The sequence below is a fragment of the Pseudophryne corroboree genome, chromosome 2, assembly GCF_028390025.1.
Source record: "Pseudophryne corroboree isolate aPseCor3 chromosome 2, aPseCor3.hap2, whole genome shotgun sequence".
Classification (NCBI taxonomy): Eukaryota; Metazoa; Chordata; class Amphibia; order Anura; family Myobatrachidae; genus Pseudophryne; species Pseudophryne corroboree.
The window spans coordinates 139,492,908-139,518,633 of NC_086445.1; the positions used below are offsets into that span (position 1 = coordinate 139,492,908).

The 25,726-nt window shown below is 45.8% G+C and overlaps 1 protein-coding gene and 1 long non-coding RNA gene across 3 annotated transcripts in view; one reads left to right on the plus strand and one right to left on the minus strand.

Moving 5' to 3' along the window:
* The window catches only part of B3GLCT (beta 3-glucosyltransferase), a 1,170,551-nt gene that overhangs the window by 321,712 nt on the left and 823,113 nt on the right, over positions 1-25,726 (plus strand). For both annotated transcript variants that reach the window (XM_063951761.1, XM_063951762.1), the window contains exon 3: positions 23,431-23,470. In XM_063951761.1, the coding sequence (XP_063807831.1) occupies positions 23,431-23,470 (40 nt within the window). The remainder of the gene's footprint in view (positions 1-23,430; positions 23,471-25,726) is intronic.
* The window catches only part of LOC135003817 (uncharacterized), a 117,583-nt gene that overhangs the window by 36,193 nt on the left and 55,664 nt on the right, over positions 1-25,726 (minus strand). The window lies entirely within an intron of this gene.

Sequence of the window (25,726 nt, forward strand, 5' to 3'; positions counted from 1 at the left end):
AAATCCTCCTTCACCATTATTCTCATCCTCCACCCTTTGTGCCTGTCCAGGCACACCTGGGAGATACGTTGCAGGATTTAATGCGCTGCATCTCCTTATGGTAATGTTTACGGGGGCCATCAATGCCAATTCCCATCTTGTAAACCGTGCTGATGAGACGTGTCTGGTTTGGGCAGAATTTAGTAAGGCTGACACTGCATGTGGTGTATGAATTGTGAGGTTGTGTCCTAGCACTACATCTTCGCTTTTTGTAACTAGCAATGCTATCGCTGCAACACTTCGCAAGCATGTGGGGAGGGATCGCGCTACCGTGTCAAGCTGGGCGCTGTAGTAAGCTACCGGCCTGCTGGCATCACCATGGGTTAGGACACCTGCTGCGCACCCAGCACTCTCTGTTCCGTACAGCTCAAAGGGTTTCCCATAGTCTGGCATACCCAATGCCGGTGCCTGCGTTAGGCACTGTTTAAGTCTCTCAAATGCCATCTCGGATTCGTCTGTGTGCGAAATCCGATCAGGTTTGCTTGATGAGACCATCTCCTGTAAAGGTAAGGCCAGTATGGAAAAACCTGGGATCCAGTTACGGCAATAACCACACATTCCTAAAAACGTTCTAATCTGTTGCTGGGTTTGTGGCAGGGTCATGTCACGAATTGCTTGAATTCTATCAGCGGTAAGGTGTCTCAGTCCTTGTGTTAGACAGTGTCCCAAATACTTCACACGAGTCTGGCATAATTGTAACTTGTCTTTGGAAACCTTGTGTCCTGTGTCTGAAAGATGAGACAGGAGCTGTTTCGTATCTCTCAGGGACGCTTCCAATGAATCTGAACACAGTAGTAAATCGTCCACGTACTGTATCAATACTGATCCACTCACTGGTTGGAAAGCCTGTAAACAATCATGCAGAGCTTGTGAGAAAATACTTGGGCTATGAAACCTTGGGGTAATCGAGTCCATGTATATTGAACTCCTCAGTATGTAAATGCAAATAAGTATTGGCTGTCAGGGTGCAGAGGTATCGAGAAGAAAGCGGAGCAGAGGTCAATCACAGTGAAAAATTTGGCAGTGGGAGGGATTTGCATTAGGATGACAGCTGGATTTGGCACTACGGGGAATTGACTCAACTATTTTGTTGATCCCTCTTAGATCCTGCACTAATCGGTAACCCCTCCCCCCACTTTTTTTAACAGGGAAGATGGGACTATTTGCAGTGCTGGACGTCCTTACCAGAATGCCCTGTTGTAGCAAGTGCTCTATTACAGGGTAAACTCCTAACTCCACCTCTGGCTTCAGAGGATATTGTGGGATTTTTGGAGCTATCCTACCATCTTTTACTTGCACAACTACTGGGGCTACATTTGCCATCAATCCAGTGTCTTGTCCATCTTTGGTCCAAAGTGACTCCGGTATCTGGGAAATAATTTCTTCTACCTTGGACGGACACCTATTTATAATAACAGTGTGTGACATTAATCTTGTTGGGGAGTCTAGCATACCTTGCGCTTCCTGAGCGTGGTTTTCGGGTATGTTCAAGAACACACCTTCAGGAGTACAGTATATGACGCATCCCATTTTGCACAGTAAATCTCTCCCTAAGAGATTAGTCGGAGCCGATGCAGCCAGCAGGAAAGAATGCTTGGTATGCAAGGGCCCTATCGTAATCTCTGCGGGTTTGCTTAAAGGGTAGTGCTGTACTACTCCTGTTACTCCCATGGCTGGAATTGTTTTACCAGTGGTTCTCATGCCCACGGTTGAATTTATCACTGACTTGGCCGCCCCCGTATCTACAAGGAAATTTAGAGATTTACCAGCTACATCAATTGTGACCTCGGGTTCACTTCCAAGGTTCGCAATTAATTTCACTGGCTGCAGATTACAGGTGTGGCCTTGCCCCTATGGTGCGTGGTGGCCTCCCTGTATTGCGCTGGCAGCTATTACCTGTGAAGGGGGTAAATGGGATCTATCAGTGACTTGCCAGTCTCTTTTTGGGGGATACCTTTTTGTTTCCCCTGCGTGTGGCTCATAATTCCGTCTCTGCGGTCCTTGCTCCCAATTCCGTGTGTCATGTCGTTGTCTAGGGGGTTGGTATGATCTTTGTGCATTCTTTGATTTACAGTCTCGTGCAAAATGTCCCTCTTTATGACAGTAATAACAAGTTACCACATTTGACTTACCCACAGGGGTCGGAGATTTATACAGAGATGGCCTTGTGGTCAGGGCCTGTATACTTACGGCCATTAACTTATCACTTTGTCACTCCCTGTGTCTGGTGATATTCCGTTCATGATCAACAGCGGCCTCTCTCAAAGTAGCCACCGACAGACCTCGCCAACATGGTTGGGTGGTCTGTACCCTTGTCCTTAATACTTCTTTTAAACCTTCCATTAACACAGATACTGCTACTGCTCTATGATTTACATTTGTTGTAATGTCTTCTATGCCTGTATACTTAGCCCTTTCCTGTAGTGCCCGATGAAAATAATCAGCAGCTGTTTCTCCCTCTTTTTGTCTGATGGAAATTTTTTTATTCCATTTGGCAACAGCTGGAAAATACTCTTTTAACTGTAAATTTATTCTCTTTACATTATCTTGGTTGTACACATCCGTAAGGGGTACATCTTCATCTAATTTACAGTCAGCTAAAAATCTTGCTGAGTTGACATTGGAGGGTAAACATGCCCTCAGCAATACATACACCACCAAGTGTGAGTCTGGGTACGCTGTATATAAAAATCTGTAGATTTCAAAGATACCTTGATGTGTCCTGTACACCATTCTCCTCTGTGAGTTTTGGGGTACGCTCCACATCTAATTAGTCTTTTCACCAATATTGAATCGAAAATTTGAGACTGAATCATACTTTTATGTGAAATACCGCACATTGGTCTTTTGTGTTCTCTATTTTCATATTCCTCTTCGGGACATCTATATTGAATACCATCCATATGAGAAATCTGGAAATGAAACACCTGATTCTACGATTTTAAAACAGGGACGTACATGCTTCCTTTTTTCCTGCTCTTGTTTTGATATATGCTCTTGCGCTGAACACACCAGGGAGGTTTATATTTTTCGTTTACTGTGTATGTTGAATGTGGTGACATTCATTTTAAATCTCTAGGTGCCACAGCAGCATTGCGCCATTTGGGTATACTATCCTTTTACTTTTTCGATGCCCTCAGCAATATCTGCCAGTCTTTGTTATTGGGCTCCACAGTATTTCCTAGATCTCTAATGTATTTCTGACTAGCAGCTAGATCTTTCCTAGGATCAGGGAATTCAGACACCATTGTTCTTAATTCCATTCGGGATAAGGGGCAGTGCATGGCGATGTTTCTGACAGGAGTGATTCCTGAAGTGTCAGTTTTCCCATTTGGCACTGCTATTACCCTAACGGGATTAAGTCCAATAACATCCTTCTGAGTAGATTCTACAATATGTGGTGAAATGGTTTCAGCATAGTGTATGGTGCCGTACTTACCAGATGATACGACCTCACCTGTCCCTCCGCTAGGGGGCTTTGACGCTAATCTTACGGGTTGGGCCGTGCCCACTGTTGTTTCTGCTATGGTGGCTGCTAGAGAGAGTACCGATATTGTTGTTGGCTCATCCTCTTGATCACACTCCTGGGGAAAGTTTAAAACAGGGTACAGCTTGCACGGGTTAGTATTTGCATCAATAATCTTAGTCAATAATCTTAGTCACATTATTCTTAACATTTATACAGTTACTAAGTGCATGTTTATCATTCACCAGTGTGCCATTCTCTGTGACCACCTGCTCTCCCGTTATGTATGGTGGCGGTGGCGCCGTGGCTATCAGTTTCTTGATAGGGTTAGATCCAGCCGCCTGAGCCAATCCTCTCTGTATTTCACCTTCCTGCTGCCATAACTGTAAATAGTCATAATGTTTGATTCGTCTCTTTGCAGATTTAATGAGACATATCCTTCTCCTTAGATTTTGCAACACATCTGGGCTAAAACTGCCTACCCGTGGGAACTTTTCCCCATCGTGCACAGTCATTCTTTCCCATTCATCGCACAAAACCTCTGTGTGTGATCCGTATTTCTCACACATTACATACCTTGCCGACCCGATTGGTCGGTTTACTAAGTCAACCCGAACCGAGGTTGATCGCCCCCTACCTGAACAACTGGCCCCCATCCTTGCAGGTGTTGCTTTCACTACCTCTGACCTTCAAATCAGGGTCTTCAGCGAACCCTTACAAAACCAAGATGTCCTGGGCAGGCCGGCGGCGAAGTTTACCGAGTACTCCACTCACTCGCCCACGTCGACCAATACGCCCACACACTGCCTTAGCGCTGGCGTACTCAACCTAGGGCCCCTGCGACCTGAACCTCTATTTACTGGAACATGTGGGTGTGATCCGAAGAGCACTTAACCCTTTCCAGTAACTATTGGTTGTTGGATAGTTCCCAAGTGACTAGCGAACTTTCCTTAAAATAAAAAAAATATTACACAAATCACGTTAGAATGTACAAATAGCGTTTATGACCCCTCTAGCGTACGCAAATGGTACTGGGTCAAGTTACTAACTAATGCACACAATTACGTGCGGTACAATCGTTCTGCACATAAGCAACTAATCTTATGTGCGGAGCGACCAGTGGAATCGAAAATTGTGGCTGCGAATTCCTTCAGCCTGAGCTTAATGGCCTATATGGGTATCGCACCAACCCTTTCTGGTGTTGTGCTACTCTTTATCTATAGCGGACTTCTTAGTCTGCTGTACCTGGACCTCCTGGTCTGTCTGGACCTCCTGGTCTGTGCTACAGTAGACCTCCTGGTCTGCTATACTCTAATGCTCTTTTTTAAATGTTTAACAAGGGATGCCTCCCAAGCCACCATGCAGTCACTTACACGTATGTACCTTCACGAGAACTCGATTTCCTTTGGTTCAAACCCCCAAAATTAGAAACATATATATATGTATACACACTCTTTCACCTCATATACACTTTACTTTCGTTTCTGCGCAGAAATCCCTTTCATTCAGTAACACAGTTCAGTCCAGATGAGTTGCAAATTAGAGAAGGATCTATTAGCTTAAAATTTTGGACACTGAAATTGACTTGCGCTATTATCGCGTTACCTCCTTTTCGCCTATTTAAAATAATACTATCGTGTGATTTGTATTATGTGGGCGTACCCAGACGCTCCGTTACGTAATATACGCTCCGTGCGTCGACCCTTGCGTCGCGTACACTCGTTCTGCCCCTTGTTAGAGACACGTGTACGTAAGCCAGGTATGTCCACAGTAACACAACTAACACGTTTATCAATGTAAATGACCTTTAATTGTAATCATCTACTGAACACCACACAGAACTTCATTGTATTTTAGGCAAGCCGTGTGCGTGTTTTACAAATTACTTCCTTACGTATTAATATTAACTTTTAACTACCAATAGCAACAAATCTTTCTCAGCACGTTATCAATTGTGAAATGGCAAACAGGAAGGTGATATGTGAAAATACACAAATTAAAAGAGATACAGTTGTGTGTGTGCGGACGCAAAACAGAAATAAACAGTTTTAAAAAAAACAATAGCGTATTGTTCTTACCTCCGGTTCCGGATCCCACCAGCACTCCTTCAATCTAGCGAAACAGACGCTTATCTAGTCAGCACTCCTGTATCCCGATACGAAGGGATACTGCCTTCCCGCCCTTGCTGACAGATCACGTTTGTTTTCGCTAGTGCGGATATGTGGAGGACGGACGAGCGGCCAATTGATAATGCTGATTTAGATTACCTTATAACTTCACAATAATGGGTAAGAGAGACAGTACGCAATTGGTGTATGGGGTACCGTAAGGGTACGTATTTAGCGTAGCATACGCTAGGCCGTGATCGAGACGCACATGCGGCACGCTCGTTCACAGCTTAATGCGTGGTGTCGAGCACGCTATAGGCGAGCGACTATCGTAATGCTACGCTATCAGCGTAGCGGACGCTCGAGACCACGAGGAGATCACGAGCGGCGCAGACGCTCACAAGATGACAATCAGTAAACCTTGAATGTAACACACAGAAAGGATATTCTTATACTGTAAACCTTTGTACTGAAACACTGTAGCGATATAACGCTGCTTAACCTTGTTAACACTAAAGCTGTTTGAGCGATCGAGACGCTCCTATTACCCTCTGCAATGTAATGAACACACAATACCGTGCTAAGGATCCAACACCTTTACTAACAAGCTTTTAGTTATATTGAAAAGGGGTAAAACAGTTACAAGTCATACACTACATACTAACATATAATTCTAACAGAATATCTAGACAGAAATATACAATAACGTTACAATCTTAAACTAAACAGAGAGAGAGAGAGAATGTGGCCAATACAAACAAAGAGCGAGATAATCACAGAGAATTACTTACACACACTGGGAACGATCGCAGCGCAGCCTGGTACCAGCTCCGAGTTAGTCAACATGAAAACCGTTTGTGGAGAGTGGGGAAGCTGTTCAGGCTGGCTGATCTTATGTACACGGAGTACAGTATACTACAAAGGGACCTACAATCTCATTGTTCATTGGACACAGGAATGTCTCCTCGCATCATATCAAAAGGTCATAGGTTAGTTTGAACAGGTGGGCTGTGACTATTTCAAACAGCTCAGGTGGGTGGGAATCTCCGGATTCCCGCCGCATGGATAATGAATCGCAAATATATGAAATGTCCAGAATCTACTAATGGCCATTACTATACGCAGGAGCGATTAATCTTTACCTAACCAGCACCGGATTGTTGCTATTAAAATACTCTTCAGTTAGGTATCAGACACAGCTGTTCAAACCCTGTCTGACCCTTCGTACCATACAAAGAGGGATTCCCAAGTCCGTGAACAAGTCACATTAAACAAACTTACAGTTATTACTAAGGGGAACATTATCTATAAAACATGCTATATGGATTTATTATCTAACGATTGAGTCGCCCGCTAGACGCACACAAACTCTACCGTAAATGCACATACCACGCGCTTGAGCGCATGGCCGAGGCGCCATCACGCGGCTGCGAGTATCCGCACGCACGGGAGAGAATGTGCACGTGCAGCAGGCACGCGCATGAGGTGAATATATGGCAACGTGCAGCGTGATATTTTTCTGACTTTGACATTAAAATCCTATTTTTTATGTCTGTGTGGCTTGTCTATCGCTGTTTTACTTCTGTATTATGTGCATTGTTTTTGATGTCTGTAAAGCACCTTGAGTCCTGTTGGAGAAAGAGTGCTATATAAATAAAATTATTATTATCTCTCAATCAAAGCAATCCCCAAATATACCAGACATTGATGGTAAATGCATTTACATTCTAAGGGCCCAATTCAGACCTGATCGTTGTTGTGCGAATTCGCAAGCCGGCTGGTTATCGATTGACTGCGTATGTGTATGGATTGTAGTATGCATGCGCGAGGCCGAACTGCAGAAAGATCCAGCGACTTTTCTCTGACGTCCTAGTGGATGCTGGGACTTCCGTAAGGACCATGGGGAATAGCGGATAGCGGATAGGTGTTTAAGGGTGGTAACTGGCGTTATCAGGGAGCGTGTGTGACGTCCGCTCCAGCCCCGATTACCCTGATCCTATCACACTGTAGGATTAGGTCCTGGGCTACGCACAGACTGGAAAAATTATTAGATGGTGAGTGAGTTGCGAGTGGATTTGCAACTGACCGGCGTTCGCAGAGATTTTCGCACAGCGCACGCAGACTTGCACTGGGTTGCCTGTCTGGGTGGCAGCTAACTGACCGCAAACCTCTGCAAATTCGCAGAGGAGCAGTCAGGTCTGAATTAACTCCTAAGGCTAAATTCCAGGTTCATCACTGAAGCATCACTCATAATACACTCAAATGGAAGGTCTTGGTAATTTGCCATTATTATGTACATGATTAGAGTGACAAGAGTGCAAGCTCTGCAGTACCATCCGCTTGTTTCTATGAGATCCATTTTTTACATACAGATGTGTCCACATACATTTATGCTTAAATCATGCCAAAGATTCCATCCAAAGATTCATTTCTAATGCAACAATAATACCATGCAGCGTTACCCTGGTGCTGGCATTTCATATAGGTGCTGTGCGACTCAGACCATACCCTGTGTAAAAAGGCAGAAGACGGGGGACTGATATGAGTGAGCTGGGCCATGCTTCATACCACCATCGTTATGCTTAACCTGCAACATTGCGCTAAATCCTTTGCAGCATAAACCCTAATACTAATGCCTGGTACGCTATGGGGCTGATTCAGAGATGGACACAAATGACACTACTACTGCATCTGCATTCAGCTGCTGTGCGAGACGTCCTAGAAGTCATCTTGTGTTAAGAGACGCTCACTGCCAGCTTCTGTGAGCCACTGCTGCATCCAAAGGCACAGCACCGGATCATCTGTGTGACCATCTCTGGGTCACCATCGGACGTCTGAGTAACCCTCGGGTTATTTAGGATGTCCGGCAAAACATTGCTGCCGGAGCCAGTGACACTCCATCCAAGGACGCAACCACTGACTTCAGCACACTCAGAAATTTGGGCCAACACACCCGTTCTTCTCCACCTCTCCCCTTCACCGCTCCCAAACACCGTCAGTATGTCCGTCATGGTGCAGTTTTTGTGGCACTGCGACCTATGTTGCAGGACCAGATCTGCACATGCACAGTGTGGCTCCTGCACATTTGCACATAAAATACCATCAGACAATTGCATGAACATCCTATTAAGCAGTTTAGTAGTTTGTATCTTAATGTACGCTACAATATAGGATTGAGAATTCACAAATACAGTAGGTGCATCCTAGAGTAGATAAGGGACTATCTGGTAGACCTGAAACAAAGGGGGACAAGCTTGGACGGACAGATGTCACAATGGGATGCTGATATCGGAGTGCCCACAGAAAGACCATTATCATGTGCAAACGATTTATTAAAGATGCAGGTGTGTATCTGTGTAAATATGTATGTATGTGTGTGTGTGTGCTATGTTTGTGTGTGTGGTGTGTTTTATTTAGAATAACAAGATGTGACCCAATACTGGGATTTTTCCCCAGCGACAAGGCAGCTGTAGCTATACAGCAATTTGCTTGAAAAATTGTCAGCATCACTATATTTTACCATTACTTTGATGGGTTTGTGAATACTTTGGAAAGGTAGCTGCTTTCTGTATTTGTGAACAGGACAGTCAAGGTGCAGACTAGACTTTTAAGAACTGATTAGGACTAGGAACAAGTTTCTGATTTATTTTAGATCTTATGAGCATTGCCCATAAGAATTATATATATATATATATATATATATATATAGGAACTAAGACCCCTTAATTGCGCTAATATCTGATAAGCTCAAACCACTGAGAAATACCCCCTGTCAGAAGAGGTGCTAAACATAGAATAGACAAAAGAAAAGGGTTCTCTTGGGAGCTTAACCACCACAGATATCTAATTCATATGATAAAAATATTGTTTATTAAAACAACATATTACAGTATTGTCATATAAACTTCCATAACATGAATAGAAGGATCACACATGTTGATTGAGTAATACATTCATTTGTAATAATCTATTGTATGATGTTCTCAGTTGTTCGGTGAAGTGCTTATTCTTCAACACTAAAAAGCATGTGTAATCTGTTCACAAATACATAGAAACCCAAATTCGTAGAAACCCAACGCGTTTCGTCCGTTAGGACTTCATCAGGGGTTCACATCCAAAAATGGCTTCACCAAAATATGTCAATACAAACAAAGCGTGGAATTGCTGAGAGAATGTATTCCTTTTAGGTACTAATTGACCTTCAATTTATGGGTGTGACCGAAGTAAATCAGTAGTATATTCGTATGCTTCCTTCTAATAAATCCTATTGGACTTCAAAAATAAAAGGGCAAACCAGATGGATTCAAAAAGCACTATCCAATCCACTCCCTGACGTAGTGTCTCAAGGTCCACCTCATAGCTGTGATATGACAATACTGTAATAATGCTGTTTTAATAAACAATATTTTTATCATATGAATTAGATATCTGTGGTGGTTAAGCTCCCAAGAGAACCCTTTTCTTTCTCTATCGTCCTAGTGGATGCTGGGGTTCCTGAAAGGACCATGGGGAATAGCGGCTCCGCAGGAGACAGGGCACAAAAAGTAAAGCTTTTCCAGATCAGGTGGTGTGCACTGGCTCCTCCCCCTATGACCCTCCTCCAGACTCCAGTTAGATTTTTGTGCCCGGCCGAGAAGGGTGCAATCTAGGTGGCTCTCCTAAAGAGCTGCTTAGAAAAAGTTTAGCTTAGGTTTTTTATTTTACAGTGAGTCCTGCTGGCAACAGGATCACTGCAACGAGGGACTGAGGGGAGAAGAAGTGAACTCACCTGCGTGCAGGATGGATTGGCTTCTTGGCTACTGGACATCAGCTCCAGAGGGACGATCACAGGTACAGCCTGGATGGTCACCGGAGCCGCGCCGCCGGCCCCCTTGCAGATGCTGAAGTCAGAAGAGGTCCAGAATCGGCGGCTGAAGACTCCTGCAGTCTTCTAAAGGTAGCGCACAGCACTGCAGCTGTGCGCCATTTTCCTCTCAGCACACTTCACACGCAGTCACTGAGGGTGCAGGGCGCTGGGGGGGGGGCGCCCTGGGAGGCAAATGTAACCTATATAAAGGCTAAAAATACCTCGCATATAGCCCCCAGAGGCTATATGGAGATATTTAACCCCTGCCTGGATTCACTAAATAGCGGGAGACGAGCCCGCCGGAAAAGGGGCGGGGCCTATCTCCTCAGCACACGGCGCCATTTCCTCTCACAGCTCCGCTGGTCAGGACGGCTCCCAGGTCTCTCCCCTGCACTGCACTACAGAAACAGGGTAAAACAGAGAGGGGGGGCAAATTTATGGCGATATTTTGATATATATAAAGCAGCTATAAGGGAGCACTTATTATAAGGCTATCCCTGTTATATATAGCGCTTTTGGTGTGTGCTGGCAAACTCTCCCTCTGTCTCCCCAAAGGGCTAGTGGGTCCTGTCTTCGTTAGGAGCATTCCCTGTGTGTCTGCTGTGTGTCGGTACGTGTGTGTCGACATGTATGAGGACGATATTGGTGTGGAGGCGGAGCAATTGCCAAATATGAGGATGTCACCCCCTAGGGAGTCGACACCAGAATGGATGCCTTTATTTATGGAACTACGGGATAGTGTCAACACGCTAAAGCAGTCGTTTGACGACATGAGACGGCCGGACAATCAATTAGTGCCTGTCCAGGCGACTCAAACACCGTCAGGGGCTGTGAAACGCCCTTTGCCTCAGTCGGTCGACACAGACCCAGACGCAGGCACTGACTCCAGTGGTGACGGTGACGAATCAACCGTATTTTCAAGTAGGGCCACACGTTATATGATTTTGGCAATGAAGGAGGCGTTACATTTAGCTGATACTACAGGTACCACTAAACAGGGTATTATGTGGGGTGTGAAAAAACTACCTATAGTTTTTCCTGAATCAGAAGAATTAAATGACGTGTGTAATGAAGCGTGGGTTGCCCCTGATAAAAAGCTGATAATTTCAAAGAAATTATTGGCATTATACCCTTTCCCGCCAGAGGTTAGGGAGCGCTGGGAAACACCTCCTAGGGTGGACAAGGCGCTAACACGCTTATCTAAACAAGTGGCGTTACCCTCTCCTGAGACGGCCGCACTTAAAGATCCATCAGATAGGAGGATGGAAAATATCCAAAAAAGTATATACACACATGCAGGTGTTATACTACGACCAGCTATAGCGACTGCCTGGATGTGCAGTGCTGGGGTAGTTTGGTCAGAGTCCCTGATTGAAAATATTGATACCCTGGACAGGGACAATATTTTACTGTCGTTAGAACAAATAAAGGATGCATTTCTTTATATGCGTGATGCACAGAGGGATATCTGCACACTGGCATCACGGGTAAGTGCTATGTCCATTTCGGCCAGAAGAGCTTTATGGACGCGACAGTGGACAGGCGATGCGGATTCAAAACGACATATGGAAATTTTGCCGTATAAAGGGGAGGAGTTATTTGGAGTCGGTCTATCAGATTGGTGGCCACGGCTACAGCCGGGAAATCCACCTTTCTACCTCAAGTCACTCCCCAACAGAAAAAGGCACCGACTTTTCAACCGCAGCCCTTTCGTTCCTTTAAAAATAAGAGAGCAAAGGGCTATTCATATCTGCCACGAGGCAGAGGTCGAGGGAAGAGACAGCAACAGGCAGCTCCTTCCCAGGAACAGAAGCCTTCCCCGGCTTCTACAAAAGCCTCAGCATGACGCTGGGGCTTCTCAAGCGGACTCGGGGACGGTGGGTGGTCGTCTCAAAAATTACAGCGCGCAGTGGGCTCACTCGCAGGTAGATCCCTGGATCCTGCAGATAATATCTCAGGGGTACAGGTTGGAATTAGAGACAGATCCACCTCGCCGTTTCCTGAAGTCTGCTTTACCAACGTCCCCCTCCGAAAGGGAGACGGTTTTGGAAGCCATTCACAAGCTGTACTCTCAGCAGGTGATAGTCAAGGTACCTCTTCTACAACAAGGGAAGGGGTATTATTCCACTCTTTTTGTGGTACCGAAGCCGGATGGCTCGGTAAGGCCTATTCTAAATCTGAAGTCCTTGAACCTGTACATAAAGAAGTTCAAGTTCAAGATGGAGTCACTCAGAGCAGTGATAGCGAACCTGGAAGAGGGGGACTTTATGGTATCCTTGGACATCAAGGATGCGTATCTCCACGTTCCAATTTACCCCTCACACCAGGGGTACCTCAGGTTCGTTGTACAAAACTGTCACTATCAGTTTCAGACGCTGCCGTTCGGATTGTCCACGGCACCTCGGGTCTTTACAAAGGTAATGGCCGAGATGATGATTCTTCTTCGAAGAAAAGGCATATTAATTATCCCATACTTGGACGATCTCCTAATAAGGGCAAGGTCCAGAGAACAGCTACAGATGGGATTAGCACTGTCGCAAGAAGTGCTAAAACAGCACGGGTGGATTCTGAATATTCCAAAATCCCAGTTAATACCGACAACTCGTCTGCTGTTCCTAGGGATGATTCTGGACACGGTTCAGAAAAAGGTTTTTCTCCCGGAGGAAAAAGCCAAGGAGTTATCCGAGCTTGTCAGGAACCTCCTAAAACCAGGAAAGGTGTCTGTACATCAATGCACAAGAGTCCTGGGAAAAATGGTGGCTTCTTACGAAGCAATTCCATTCGGCAGATTCCACGCAAGAATTTTCCAAAGGGATCTGTTGGACAAATGGTCAGGGTCGCATCTTCAGATGCACCTGCGGATAACCCTGTCTCCAAGGACAAGGGTGTCTCTTCTGTGGTGGTTGCAGAGTGCTCATCTATTGGAGGGCCGCAGATTCGGCATACAGGATTGGATCCTGGTGACCACGGACGCCAGCCTGAGAGGCTGGGGAGCAGTCACACAAGGAAGAAACTTCCAGGGAGTATGGACGAGCCTGGAAACGTCTCTTCACATAAACATTCTGGAACTAAGAGCAATATACAATGCTCTAAGCCAGGCAGAACCTCTGCTTCAGGGAAAACCGGTGTTGATCCAGTCGGACAACATCACGGCAGTCGCCCATGTGAACAGACAGGGCGGCACAAGAAGCAGGAGTGCAATGGCAGAAGCTGCAAGGATTCTTCGCTGGGCAGAGAATCATGTGATAGCACTGTCAGCAGTGTTCATCCCGGGAGTGGACAACTGGGAAGCAGACTTCCTCAGCAGACACGATCTTCACCCGGGAGAGTGGGGACTTCATCCAGAAGTCTTCCACTTGCTGGTAACCCGTTGGGAAAGACCAATGGTGGACATGATGGCGTCTCGCCTCAACAAAAAACTGGACAGGTATTGCGCCAGGTCAAGAGATCCGCAGGCAATAGCTGTGGACGCGCTGGTAACGCCTTGGGGTGTACCAGTCGGTGTATGTGTTTCCTCCTCTGCCTCTCATACCAAAAGTATTGAGAATTATACGGCAAAGAGGCGTAAGGACGATACTAGTGGTTCCGGATTGGCCAAGAAGGACTTGGTACCCGGAACTTCAAGAGATGATCACGGAAGATCCGTGGCCTCTACCTCTAAGGAGGGACTTGCTTCAGCAGGGTCCCTGTCTGTTTCAAGACTTACCGCGGCTGCGTTTGACGGCATGGCGGTTGAACGCCGGATCCTAAAGGAAAAAGGCATGCCGGAAGAAGTCATTCCTACTTTGATTAACGCAAGGAAGGAAGTAACCGTGCAACATTATCACCGAATTTGGCGAAAATATGTTGCGTGGTGCGAAGATCGGAGTGCTCCGACGGAGGAATTTCAACTTGGTCGATTCCTACATTTCCTGCAATCAGGATTGTCTATGGGTCTCAAATTGGGATCTATTAAGGTTCAAATTTCGGCCCTGTCGATTTTCTTTCAAAAAGAATTGGCTTCAGTCCCTGAAGTCCAGACCTTTGTTAAGGGAGTGCTACATATACAGCCTCCTGTGGTGCCTCCAGTGGCACCGTGGGATCTCAATGTGGTTTTGGACTTTCTAAAATCTCATTGGTTTGAACCACTAAAGAAGGTGGATTTGAAATATCTCACATGGAAAGTGACCATGCTTCTAGCCCTGGCTTCGGCCAGGAGAGTGTCAGAACTGGCAGCTTTATCTTACAAAAGCCCATATCTGATTTTCCATTCGGACAGGGCAGAACTGCGGACTCGTCCGCATTTTCTCCCTAAGGTGGTGTCAGCATTTCATCTGAACCAGCCTATTGTAGTGCCTGCGGCTACAAGTGACTTGGAGGACTCCAAGTTACTGGACGTTGTCAGAGCATTAAAAATATATATTGCAAGGACAGCTGGAGTCAGAAAATCTGACTCGTTGTTTATATTGTATGCACCCAACAAGATGGGTGCTCCTGCGTCTAAGCAGACGATTGCTCGTTGGATCTGTAGCACAATCCAACTTGCACATTCTGTGGCAGGCCTGCCACAGCCTAAATCTGTAAAGGCCCACTCCACAAGGAAGGTGGGTTCATCTTGGGCGGCTGCCCGAGGGGTCTCGGCATTACAACTTTGCCGAGCAGCTACGTGGTCAGGGGAGAACACGTTTGTAAAATTTTACAAATTTGATACTCTGGCTAAGGAGGACCTGGAGTTCTCTCATTCGGTGCTGCAGAGTCATCCGCACTCTCCCGCCCGTTTGGGAGCTTTGGTATAATCCCCATGGTCCTTTCAGGAACCCCAGCATCCACTAGGACGATAGAGAAAATAAGATTTTACTTACCGATAAATCTATTTCTCGGAGTCCGTAGTGGATGCTGGGCGCCCATCCCAAGTGCGGATTATCTGCAATAATTGTACATAGTTATTGTTAACTAATTCGGGTTATTGTTGAAGGAAGCCATCTTTCAGAGGCTCCGCTGTTATCATACTGTTAACTGGGTTTAGATCACAAGTTGTACGGTGTGATTGGTGTGGCTGGTATGAGTCTTACCCGGGATTCAAAATCCTCCCTTATTGTGTACGCTCGTCCGGGCACAGTACCTAACTGGAGTCTGGAGGAGGGTCATAGGGGGAGGAGCCAGTGCACACCACCTGATCTGGAAAAGCTTTACTTTTTGTGCCCTGTCTCCTGCGGAGCCGCTATTCCCCATGGTCCTTTCAGGAACCCCAGCATCCACTACGGACTCCGAGAAATAGATTTATCGGTAAGTAAAATCTTATTTTTATTTATATGTATATATATATTTTTTTTCTCCACTTCACTTTTGTGTCTCTCTGCTGCCCTCCTGTGGACATTTTTAAATTCACAGCTGTTGCAACTTCTAACAATCACCATACCAGAATTACCAACCATCATGTGTTGTAACCTATGATTTTAATAAACTGAACCGATGTTCATGTTTACTTTGTTACCAGGATAATCATGTCATGTATATATTTTGCATGCTAGCATATATTTTTGAATGATTAAATCACAGATTTTAATAAAGCAGATACTTCTGTAACTGGAAAGTTTTGCTTTGCACATTTCTGTACCCACATCTCTCTCTCTCTCTCTCTCTCTCTCTCTCACGCACGCACGCGCGCGCGCGCACACACACACACACTGGGTAGGCTGCACATTGCATCGACAGGACCTGGTGGCTTAATGTGTGATACAGGTTGAGTCTCCCTTATCCAAAATGCTTGGGACCAGAGGTATTTTGGATATCGGATCTTTCCGTATTTTGGAATAATTGCATACCATAATGGGATATCATGGTGATGGGACCTAAATCTTAGCACAGAATGCATTTATGTTACATATACACCTTATACAAACAGCCTGAAGGTCATTTAAGCCAATATTTTTTATAACTTTGTGCATTAAACAAAGTGTGTCTACATTCACACAATTCATTTATGTTTCATATACACCTTATACACACAGCCTGAAGGTCATTTAATACAATATTTTTAATAACTTTGTGTATTAAACAAAGTTTGTGTACACTGAGCCATCAGAAAACAAAGGTTTCACTATCTCACTATCACTCAAAAAAGTCCGTATTTCGGAATATTCCGTATTTCGGAATATTTGGATATGGGATACTCAACCTGTATATATATATATATATATATATATATATATATATATATTAGCAATAATAAATTAATGTATTATTCCAAGGATTTAAGAAGATTTAAATGTCTCACTGGGGTAAATTTACTAAGCTGGGAGTTCTACTAAAGATGGGATGTTGCCCATAGCAACCAATCAGATTCCAGCTATTATCTTCTAGAAGGTGCTAGATAAATGAGAAGTAGAATCTGATTGGTTGCTATGGGCAACATCCCATCTTAAATAGAACTCCCGTTTTAGTAAATTTACTCCATTGTCTATAACACAGAGCAAGTGGGTTAGTGTCCATTCTATACCTTGATGAGCTCTAGAACACATTATTATTTCTGTCTGATTATACATGATTTTAACTGACCTATATCTTTCCAAAGAATTATGGGACTTCTTTTACTGTTCCTAAAATATAATCTTCTATAACTCGGCAATCATCCCTACCCCACAAGCTCGCTGCCTAGGTGTCATTCTTGATTCTGAACCATACTTACCGACTTTATGGCTTCTCTCTCCGGGAGAGAGCAGCCAGGTCGGCTCAGCAGGGGGCGGGGCAGGGTAGTGAAGAGCAGAGGGGGGTGGGCATAGGTGGAACGGGGGCGGGGTGGATGTATCACGTAATTTAAGCCATGCCCCCGCTGTGTAATGCCGCTTTCTCTTACGTCCTAGAGGATGCTGGGGACTCCGTAAGGACCATGGGGTATAGACGGGCTCCGCAGGATACATGTGCACTCTAAAGACTTTAGGATAGAATGGGTGTGCACTGGCTCCTCCCTCTATGCCCCTCCTCCTGACCTCAGTTAGTTCCTGTGCCCAGTGGAGACTGGATGCACTGCAGGGGAGCTCTCCTGAGTTTCTCTGAAAAAGACTTTTGTTAGGTTTTTTATTTTCAGGGAGCACTGCTGGCAACAGGTTCCCTGCATCGTGGGACTGAGGGGAGAGAAGCAGACCTACTTAAATGATAGGCTCTGCTTCTTAGGCTACTGGACACCATTAGCTCCAGAGGGAGTCGGAACACAGGTCTCACCCTCGCCACTCGTCCCGGAGCCGCGCCGCCGTCCTCCTCACAGAGCCGGAAGATAGAAGCCGGGTGAGTATGAGAAGAAAAAAGACTTCAAAGGCGGCAGAAGACTTCATGATCTTCACTGAGGTAACGCGCAGCCATTGCTCCCACACAGATCACACACAACAGGCATTGTACGGGTGCAGGGCGCAGGGGGGGGCGCCCTGGGCAGCATTATTAACCTCAAGGGACACTGGCATATAAAATAGATACTGCAGAGGCAGTATATTAATAAACCCTCGCCAGTATAAATAATTTGAGCGGGACCTGAAGCCCGCCGGTGAGGGGGCGGGGCTTGATCCTTCCAGCACTAACCAGCGCCATTTTCTCCTCAGCACACTGCAGGAGCTGGCTCCCCGGACTCTCCCCTGCTGAACACGGTTACAGAGGGCATAAAAGGGGGGGGGGGAGGCACATGTAATTGGCGCAGTGAAGTGTATTTTTATATATATATATATATATATATATATATATATATTACTATAAAAGCGCTGCACTACTGGGATTTTATTCCAGTCCGGTGGCGCTGGGTGTGTGCTGGCATACTCTCTCTCTGTCTCTCCAAAGGGCCTTATTGGGGGAACTGTCTCCATATAGATATATCCCTGAGTGTGTGGGGGTGTCGGTACGTGTGTGTCGGCATGTCTGAAGCGGAAGGCTCATCTAAGGAGGAGGTGGAGCAGCTGATTGTGGTGTCTCCGTCGGCACCACAAATGTGACTTTATTACATAAAAGATTGGACAAAGCAGAGTCCAGGGAAAAAGCAGGGAGTCATTCCATGGCTTTAACTGTGTCACAGGGCCCTTCAGGGTCTCAAAAACGTCCCCTATCCCAAATAGCAGACACTGATACCGACACGGATTCTGACTCCAGTGTCGACTACGATGATGCAAGGTTACACCCAAGGGTGGCCAAAAGTATTCATTATATGATTATTGCAATAAAAGATGTTTTGCATATCACAGATGACCCCTCTGTCCCTGACACGAGGGTACACATGTTTAAGGTAAAGAAACCTGAGGTAACATTTCCCCCATCTCATGAGCTGAACGCATTATTTGAAAAAGCTTGGGAAACTCCAGACAAAAGACTGCAGATTCCCAAAAGATTTCTTATGGCATATCCTTTCCCTGCACAGGACAGGGTACGGTGGGAATCCTCGCCCAGGGTGGACAAGGCTTTAACGCGCTTATCCAAGAAAGTGGCACTACCGTCTCCAATACACATATGGGTACTTTGCTCAGACCGGCAGTAACATCGGCTTGGGTTTGTAGCGCGGTAGATACTCTAGAGAGGGATACCATTTGGTTGACCTTAGGTCACATCAAAGACGCAGTCTTATATATGAGAGACGCTCAGAGAGACGTCGGGCTACTAGGTTCAAGGGCCAACGCCATGGCGATCTCGGCTAGGCGAGCACTGTGGATCCGCCAATGGACGGGTGATGCCGACTCAAAGAGGCATATAGAAGTTTTACCTTACAAGGGTGAGGTTGTATTTGGGGTTTCCACAGCTACCGCGGGTAAATCTACTTTTTTGCCTTTTGTTCCCCCACAGCAAAAGAAAACACCACAGTATCAGATGCAGTCCTTTCGGTCGCATAAGTCTAGAAGAGGTCGGGGCTCTTCCTTCCTCGCCAGAGGTAAGGGTAGAGGGAATAGAATGCCTGCTACGGCCAGTTCCCAGGGACAGAAGTCCTCCCCGGCTTCTACTAAATCCACCGCATGACGCTGGGGCTCCACGGAGGGAGTCCGCACCGGTGGGGGCACGTCTTCGACTCTTCAGCAACGTCTGGGGTCAGTCGGACGTGGATCCTTGGGCGATGGAAATAGTATCCCAAGGCTACAAGCTGGAATTCGAAGACGTGCCTCCTCGACGATTCTTCAGATCGGCTTTACCAGCTTCTCCCCCAGAGAGGGAGATAGTTTAGCTGCAATTCAAAAGCTGTGTCAACAGCAAGTGATTATCAAGGTTCCCCTAATACATCAGGGAAAAGGGTACTATTCAACCCTATTTGTGGTCCTGAAACCGGATGGCTCGGTCAGACCCCTTCTAAATTTAAAATCCCTGAACCTGTACTTAAAAAGGTTCAAGTTCAAGATGGAATCGCTCAGGGCAGTTATCTCCAGCCTGGAAGGGGGGGATTTTATGGTGTCACTAGACATAAAGGATGCATACCTTCACGTACCCATATATCCTCCTTATCAGGCATACCTGAGATTCGCTGTACAGGACTGTCATTACCAGTTTCAGACGTTGCCGTTTGGGCTTTCCACGGCCCCGAGGGTGTTCACAAAGGTAATGGCGGAAATGATGGTGCTCCTGCGCAGGCAAGGAGTAACAATTATCCCGTACTTGGACGATCTCCTGATAAAAGCGAGATCAAAGGAACAGTTGCAGAAAAGCGTGTCGCTCTCCCTGAGAGTACTACAGCAACATGGCTGGATTCTAAATCTACCAAAGTCACACAGTTGGTTCCAACGACTCGGCTGTCTTTCTTAGGCATGGTACTGAACACAGAACAAAAGAGGGTTTTTCTCCCGATGGAAAAAGCCCAGGAACTTCAGAACATGGACAGAGACCTGTTAAAACTGAAAAGAGTGTCAGTCCATCAATGCACTCGAGTACTGGGGAAAATGATGGCGACCTACGAGGCCATCCCCTTCGGCAGGTTTCATGTGAGGACTTTTCAGTGGGACCTTCTGGACAAGTGGTCAGGGTCCCACCTTCAAATTCATCAGAAAATATCCCTGTCCCCCAGGGCCAGGGTGTCGCTCCTGTGGTGGCTGCAGAGTGCTCACCTTCTAGAGGGTCGCAGGTTCGGCATTCAGGACTGGTTTCTGGTGACCACGGACGCGAGCCTCCGAGGATGGGGAGCAGTCACACAACAAAGGAATTTTCAGGGACTGTGGTCAAGCCAGGAGGCTTGTCTACACATCAACATACTGGAATTGAGGGCCATATACAACGGCCTACGACAAGCGGAGTATATTCTTCGCGACCTACCGGTTCTGATGCAATCAGACAACGTCACAGCCGTGGCTCATGTAAACCGCCAAGGCGGGACAAGGAGCAGAGTGGCAATGGCGGAAACCACCAGGATTCTTCCCTGGGCAGAAAATCACGTAAGCGCTCTGTCAACAGTATTCATTCCGGGAGTGGACAACTGGGAAGCAGACTTCCTCAGCAGACACGATCTCCATCCAGGAGGTGGGGACTTCAGCAAGAAGTTTTTGCAGAAATAACAAGTCTTTGGGGACTTCCTCAAATAGACATGATGGCATCACACCTCAACAGGAAGCTTCGGAGGTATTGTGCCAGGTCAAGGGACCCTCAGGCAGTAGCGGTGGACGCCCTGGTGACACCATGGGTGTTTCAGTCGGTCTATGTGTTCCCTCCTCTTCCTCTCATCTCAAAAATATTGAGAATCATAAGACGAAAAAGAGTGCAGATAATACTCATTGTTTCAGATTGGCCTCGACGGGCCTGGTATTCAGATCTTCAGGAACTGCTCACAGAAGATCCGTGGCCTCTTCCTCTCAGGGAGGACCTGTTGCAGCAGGGGCCCTGCGTGTTCCAAGACTTACCGCGGTTACGTTTGACGGCATAGCTGGGAAGGGTATTCCGGAAGAAGTCATCCCTACTCTGATAAAAGCTAGGAAGGAGGTGACGGCGAAACATTATCACCGTATCTGGAGGAAGTATGTTTCTTGGTGTGAAGCCAAGAATGCTCCTACAGAAGTTTTCCATTTGGGCCGCTTTCTCCACTTTCTACAGACAGGAGTGGATATAGGCCTAAAGTTAGGCTCCATTAAGGTATAGATTTCGGCCCTATCTATATTCTTCCAGAAAGAATTGGCTTCTTTCCCAGAAGTCCAGACTTTTGTAAAGGGAGTGCTACACATCCAGCCCCCTTTTGTGCCCCCAGTGGCACCATGGGACCTTAACGGGGTGTTACGGTTCCTAAAATCTCGCTGGTTTGAGCCTCTTCAAACGGTTGAATTAAAGTTTCTGCATGGCGTCTGGAGGTTAGGTGTATTAGGACACATCTGTAGATGTCTAAGTACATGTCTATTAAAAAAAAAAAGTGAAGTTTCCACCAGCACATCTCATAATATTAGCAATAACAGTGTTTTTACAGCTGCTGACCCAAGACACAGTGATAGACAAAACAGAATCTCTGAGAGTGGACGCTGGATGACCACTCTCTTCAATATGCTGAGGCATCTGTTCCTGCCCAGACAGCGAGCCTCTTCCTATTAAGCAGTGGAAGGGATCTCTGCCCTCCATCAACGTCACAGCGTGCACGTCCCCGGATGCAGCGCAATGACTGTGACTGAAGCCGATGTCACATCCGTCCAGCATCCCTCTCCACTGGAAATGGGATCCGGTCTAAAGGTCGACACTGTTTAGGTCGACCACTATAGGTCGACAGTCACTAGGTCGACAGGGTTTCTAGGTCGACAGATCAAAAGGTCGACAGTTCAAAAGGTCCACATGAGTTTTTTTTTCTTTTCTTTTTTTTTTCATACTTAACGATCCATGTGGACTACGATTGGAACGGTAATCTGTGCCAAGCGAAGCGGTAGTGGAGCGAGGCACCTTGCCCGAAGGCGAGCCATGCGAGGGGACACGGTGCACTAATTGAGGTTCCCGGTCACTCTACGAAGAAAACCATGTCGACCTGTTGACCTAGCACATGTCGACCTAGAAATCCTGTCTACCTTCCAACCCTATCGACCTATAGTGGTCAACCTAAACATTGTCGACCTAGACACTATTGATCTAATGATCCACACCCCTGGAAACATGTTAATGTTGGAGAGGGTGCCGGGTGAACGTCAAGGATGCGCACATTACTGGGGCTGCCGGGCAATCCAGCAGGGGACAAAGTGGCGGTAGGAGCTGCCGGACGCCCGTAATTTAAAGTGTGGGGAGAACACTGAATAAGACTTGAACACTACATCATAATAGAAAGTTCTTAGTTGCATATACAGGTTGAGTATCCCATATCCAAATATTCCGAAATACGGAATATTCCGAAATACAGACTTTTTTGAATGAGATAGTGAAATCTTAGTTTGTTGATGACTCAATGTACACGAACTTTGTTTAATACACAAAGTTATTAAAAATATTCTATTAAATGACCTTCAGGCTGTGTGTATAAGGTGTATATGAAACATAAATGCATTCTGTGTTTAGACTTAGGTCCCATCACCATGATATCTCATTCTGGTATGCAATTATTCCAAAATAAGGAAAAATCCAATATCCAAAATACCTTTGGTCCCAAGCATTTTGGATGAGGGATACTCAACCTGTATATGCAAAGATATGGTTAAGCCACCAGGCCTTGTCGATGCAATGTGCCCTAACCCTGCATACTACTACAAGTACTACCACTCTGGGTTATATAATTGCTTATTGCTATTCTACATGAAAATAGCATGTACAAAAATACAGTATATCTAAATTGAGAGCCAACTTACCTGGAGTCACCTCTAGATCCTCCAAATGACACTACAAGAACCAGCATGCCCACCAAATGCTACTCCCATCTATGCCTGTCTATAACAACTATGTACACTTTCAGTAATATACATTAAACAAAAAAAATACTGTACAACACAATTTTATAATACATTAATGTGGATACATTTTGTGGTGTAAAATCAGGGAATGTAATATATATTTTTTATTAATTCTTATTTTTTTATTTATTTTTCCCACAGAAACATGAAAAAAGTGGATTTAAAACTGAAGTACCCTTGGGTAAGAATTTAAGTTTGTCTTGATAATGATGTGTACATCATGATTTCTTTGTATGTTTCTATGAAATAATTAGGATCATTTTGAAGTATTCCACTAAAAAAATTTAATTATCAGCCTTAAAGTTAATGTATCTTTCTCTAATGATACCTTCTAAAGCTCACAGTTGATAGAGGTTTTACAAAATTACTGCACCAAACACAATTGTCAATTTGATTTGCTGACAAAAATGGCTCCCCTTCAGATAGACAATTTTAAAAAAAATAGTTACTGATAACTCAATTGTTTTTGTGAAAGCCATTTTATCATCACTCTTATTTGTATTATATTATTACAAAAAATTGTCCTTTTGTTAAATATTTTACTGTATGGTTTGGAAGACTATCTCATTTATGGTGGTACATTCCCGGGTCTCAGCCATTAAAAAGGTGGAACCTGGACTTGTGGAGCATTCTACAAAATGATAGCTAGAATCTGATTGATTGTCTGGGCCATAGGCGTTTTTTTATAATGGGTGCAATGTGTGTGGTGCACATGGGCCTCTGGGTCAAGGGGGGGTCCCACACGGCACATACAGCACTCATATCGTAATACTCCCCTTTCCGGAGTCCAGCGCTGAGCGCTGCTGTTGCGGCAAAAAGCACAGATAAAATGGCCGCTGTGCATGTCCAATAGCTAAATTGGTCTCTGGAACATGGTGGGCGCCATGTTTCTGGAGACCTGCGCATGCACAGTAGACTCTGGCATATTGCCAGAGACTACCGCGCCATGCAGCGGAGGGGGCCCACCCGGAGGTGCACACGGTCCCCCTTCTCTGTTAAAGCGACCCTGATTTGGGCAATACCTTAATTTGTACTTTTAAGGTTTTGGTAACATTTCCCCTAAAAGTAGGGAAAAGACAAACTGATGATCAGTAACATTTTTTATTATCATGCCTGCACTGGCAATGAGGCTGTCTTACTGATGTGCACTCTTCTTATTCTCTCAAAGTGAGCAGTTACAGTATATGGAGTTTGCAGATTCTTCAGAGCCAAATGAGCATACACCCATGCAAACGATAAATTTGTACCCTCTCTCCCATATTTTATACAGGGACAGTGCGCTCCAAACGGGTGCAGTCTCATAAGGAAGGGGCTTGTACTACACAGTAGTACAACCAATTGAAATACGCCACACAATAATGCAATCTTATTCACATTACACTACATGTCATGCCCATCTTTGCATAAAATTGGGAAAGATGGTGGCCTCGTACGAGGCAATTCAATTCGGAAGGTTTCATGCCAGACCGTTCCAATTGGACATCCTGAACAAGTGTTCTGGTTCCCATCTTCAGATGCACCGGATGATTCGGCTGTCACCCCAGGCCAGGATCTGGCCTGGGGTGACAGCCGAATCATCCGGTGGCTACAGTCTTCCAACCTGCTGGAAGGTGTACGCTTTGCGATTCAAGATTGGATCCTCCTCACGACTGATGTGAGTCTGAGAGGATGGGGAGCTGTCACCCAGGGTGCGCAGTTCCAGGTCAGGTTGTCTGCCCAAGAGACCCTACTTCCAATCAACATTCTGGAACTTCGGTCTATCTACAATGCTCTGATTCAGGCATCCCCTCTACTCCGGTATCAGGCGATCCAGGTGCAGTCGGACAATGCCACGGCGGTGGCATACATCAATCGACATGGAGGGACAAAAATAAAGCCCTGTATGCGAGAAGTGTCAAGAATACTCCTCTGGGCAGAAAGAAATGGAAGAGCACTGTTCGCGATTTTCATTCCAAGAGTGGACAACTGGGAAGCGGACTTCCTCATTCGCCACAACCTCCATCCGGGAGAGTGGGGACTGTACCCTCAGGTGTTTCAGCAAATCATCGACAGGTGGGGATGCCCACAGATCGACTTGATGGTCTCTCGTCTCAACAAGAAGTTTTGCTGCTATTGCTCACGAACCAAGGACCCTCAGCAGTTGTCTGCGCCGACATCGCCTTGGCCTTACCAGCTGGTCTACCTGTTTCCCTCGATTCCGCTGATCCCAAGGGTGCTCAAGCGGATCAGACATCAAAGAGTGGAAGCAATCTTGATTGCCCCGAAGAACGTGGTACGTGGCTCTTCTGGACATGTCCGTAGAGGACCCTTGGCCTCTACCACTAAGGAGGGATCTTCAACAAGGACCGTTCATCTACCCGTACTTACGGCGGCTTCGTTTGACGGCATGGAAGTTTAGCAGAACATCCTAGCTCACAAAGGGCTTTCCAAAAAGGTC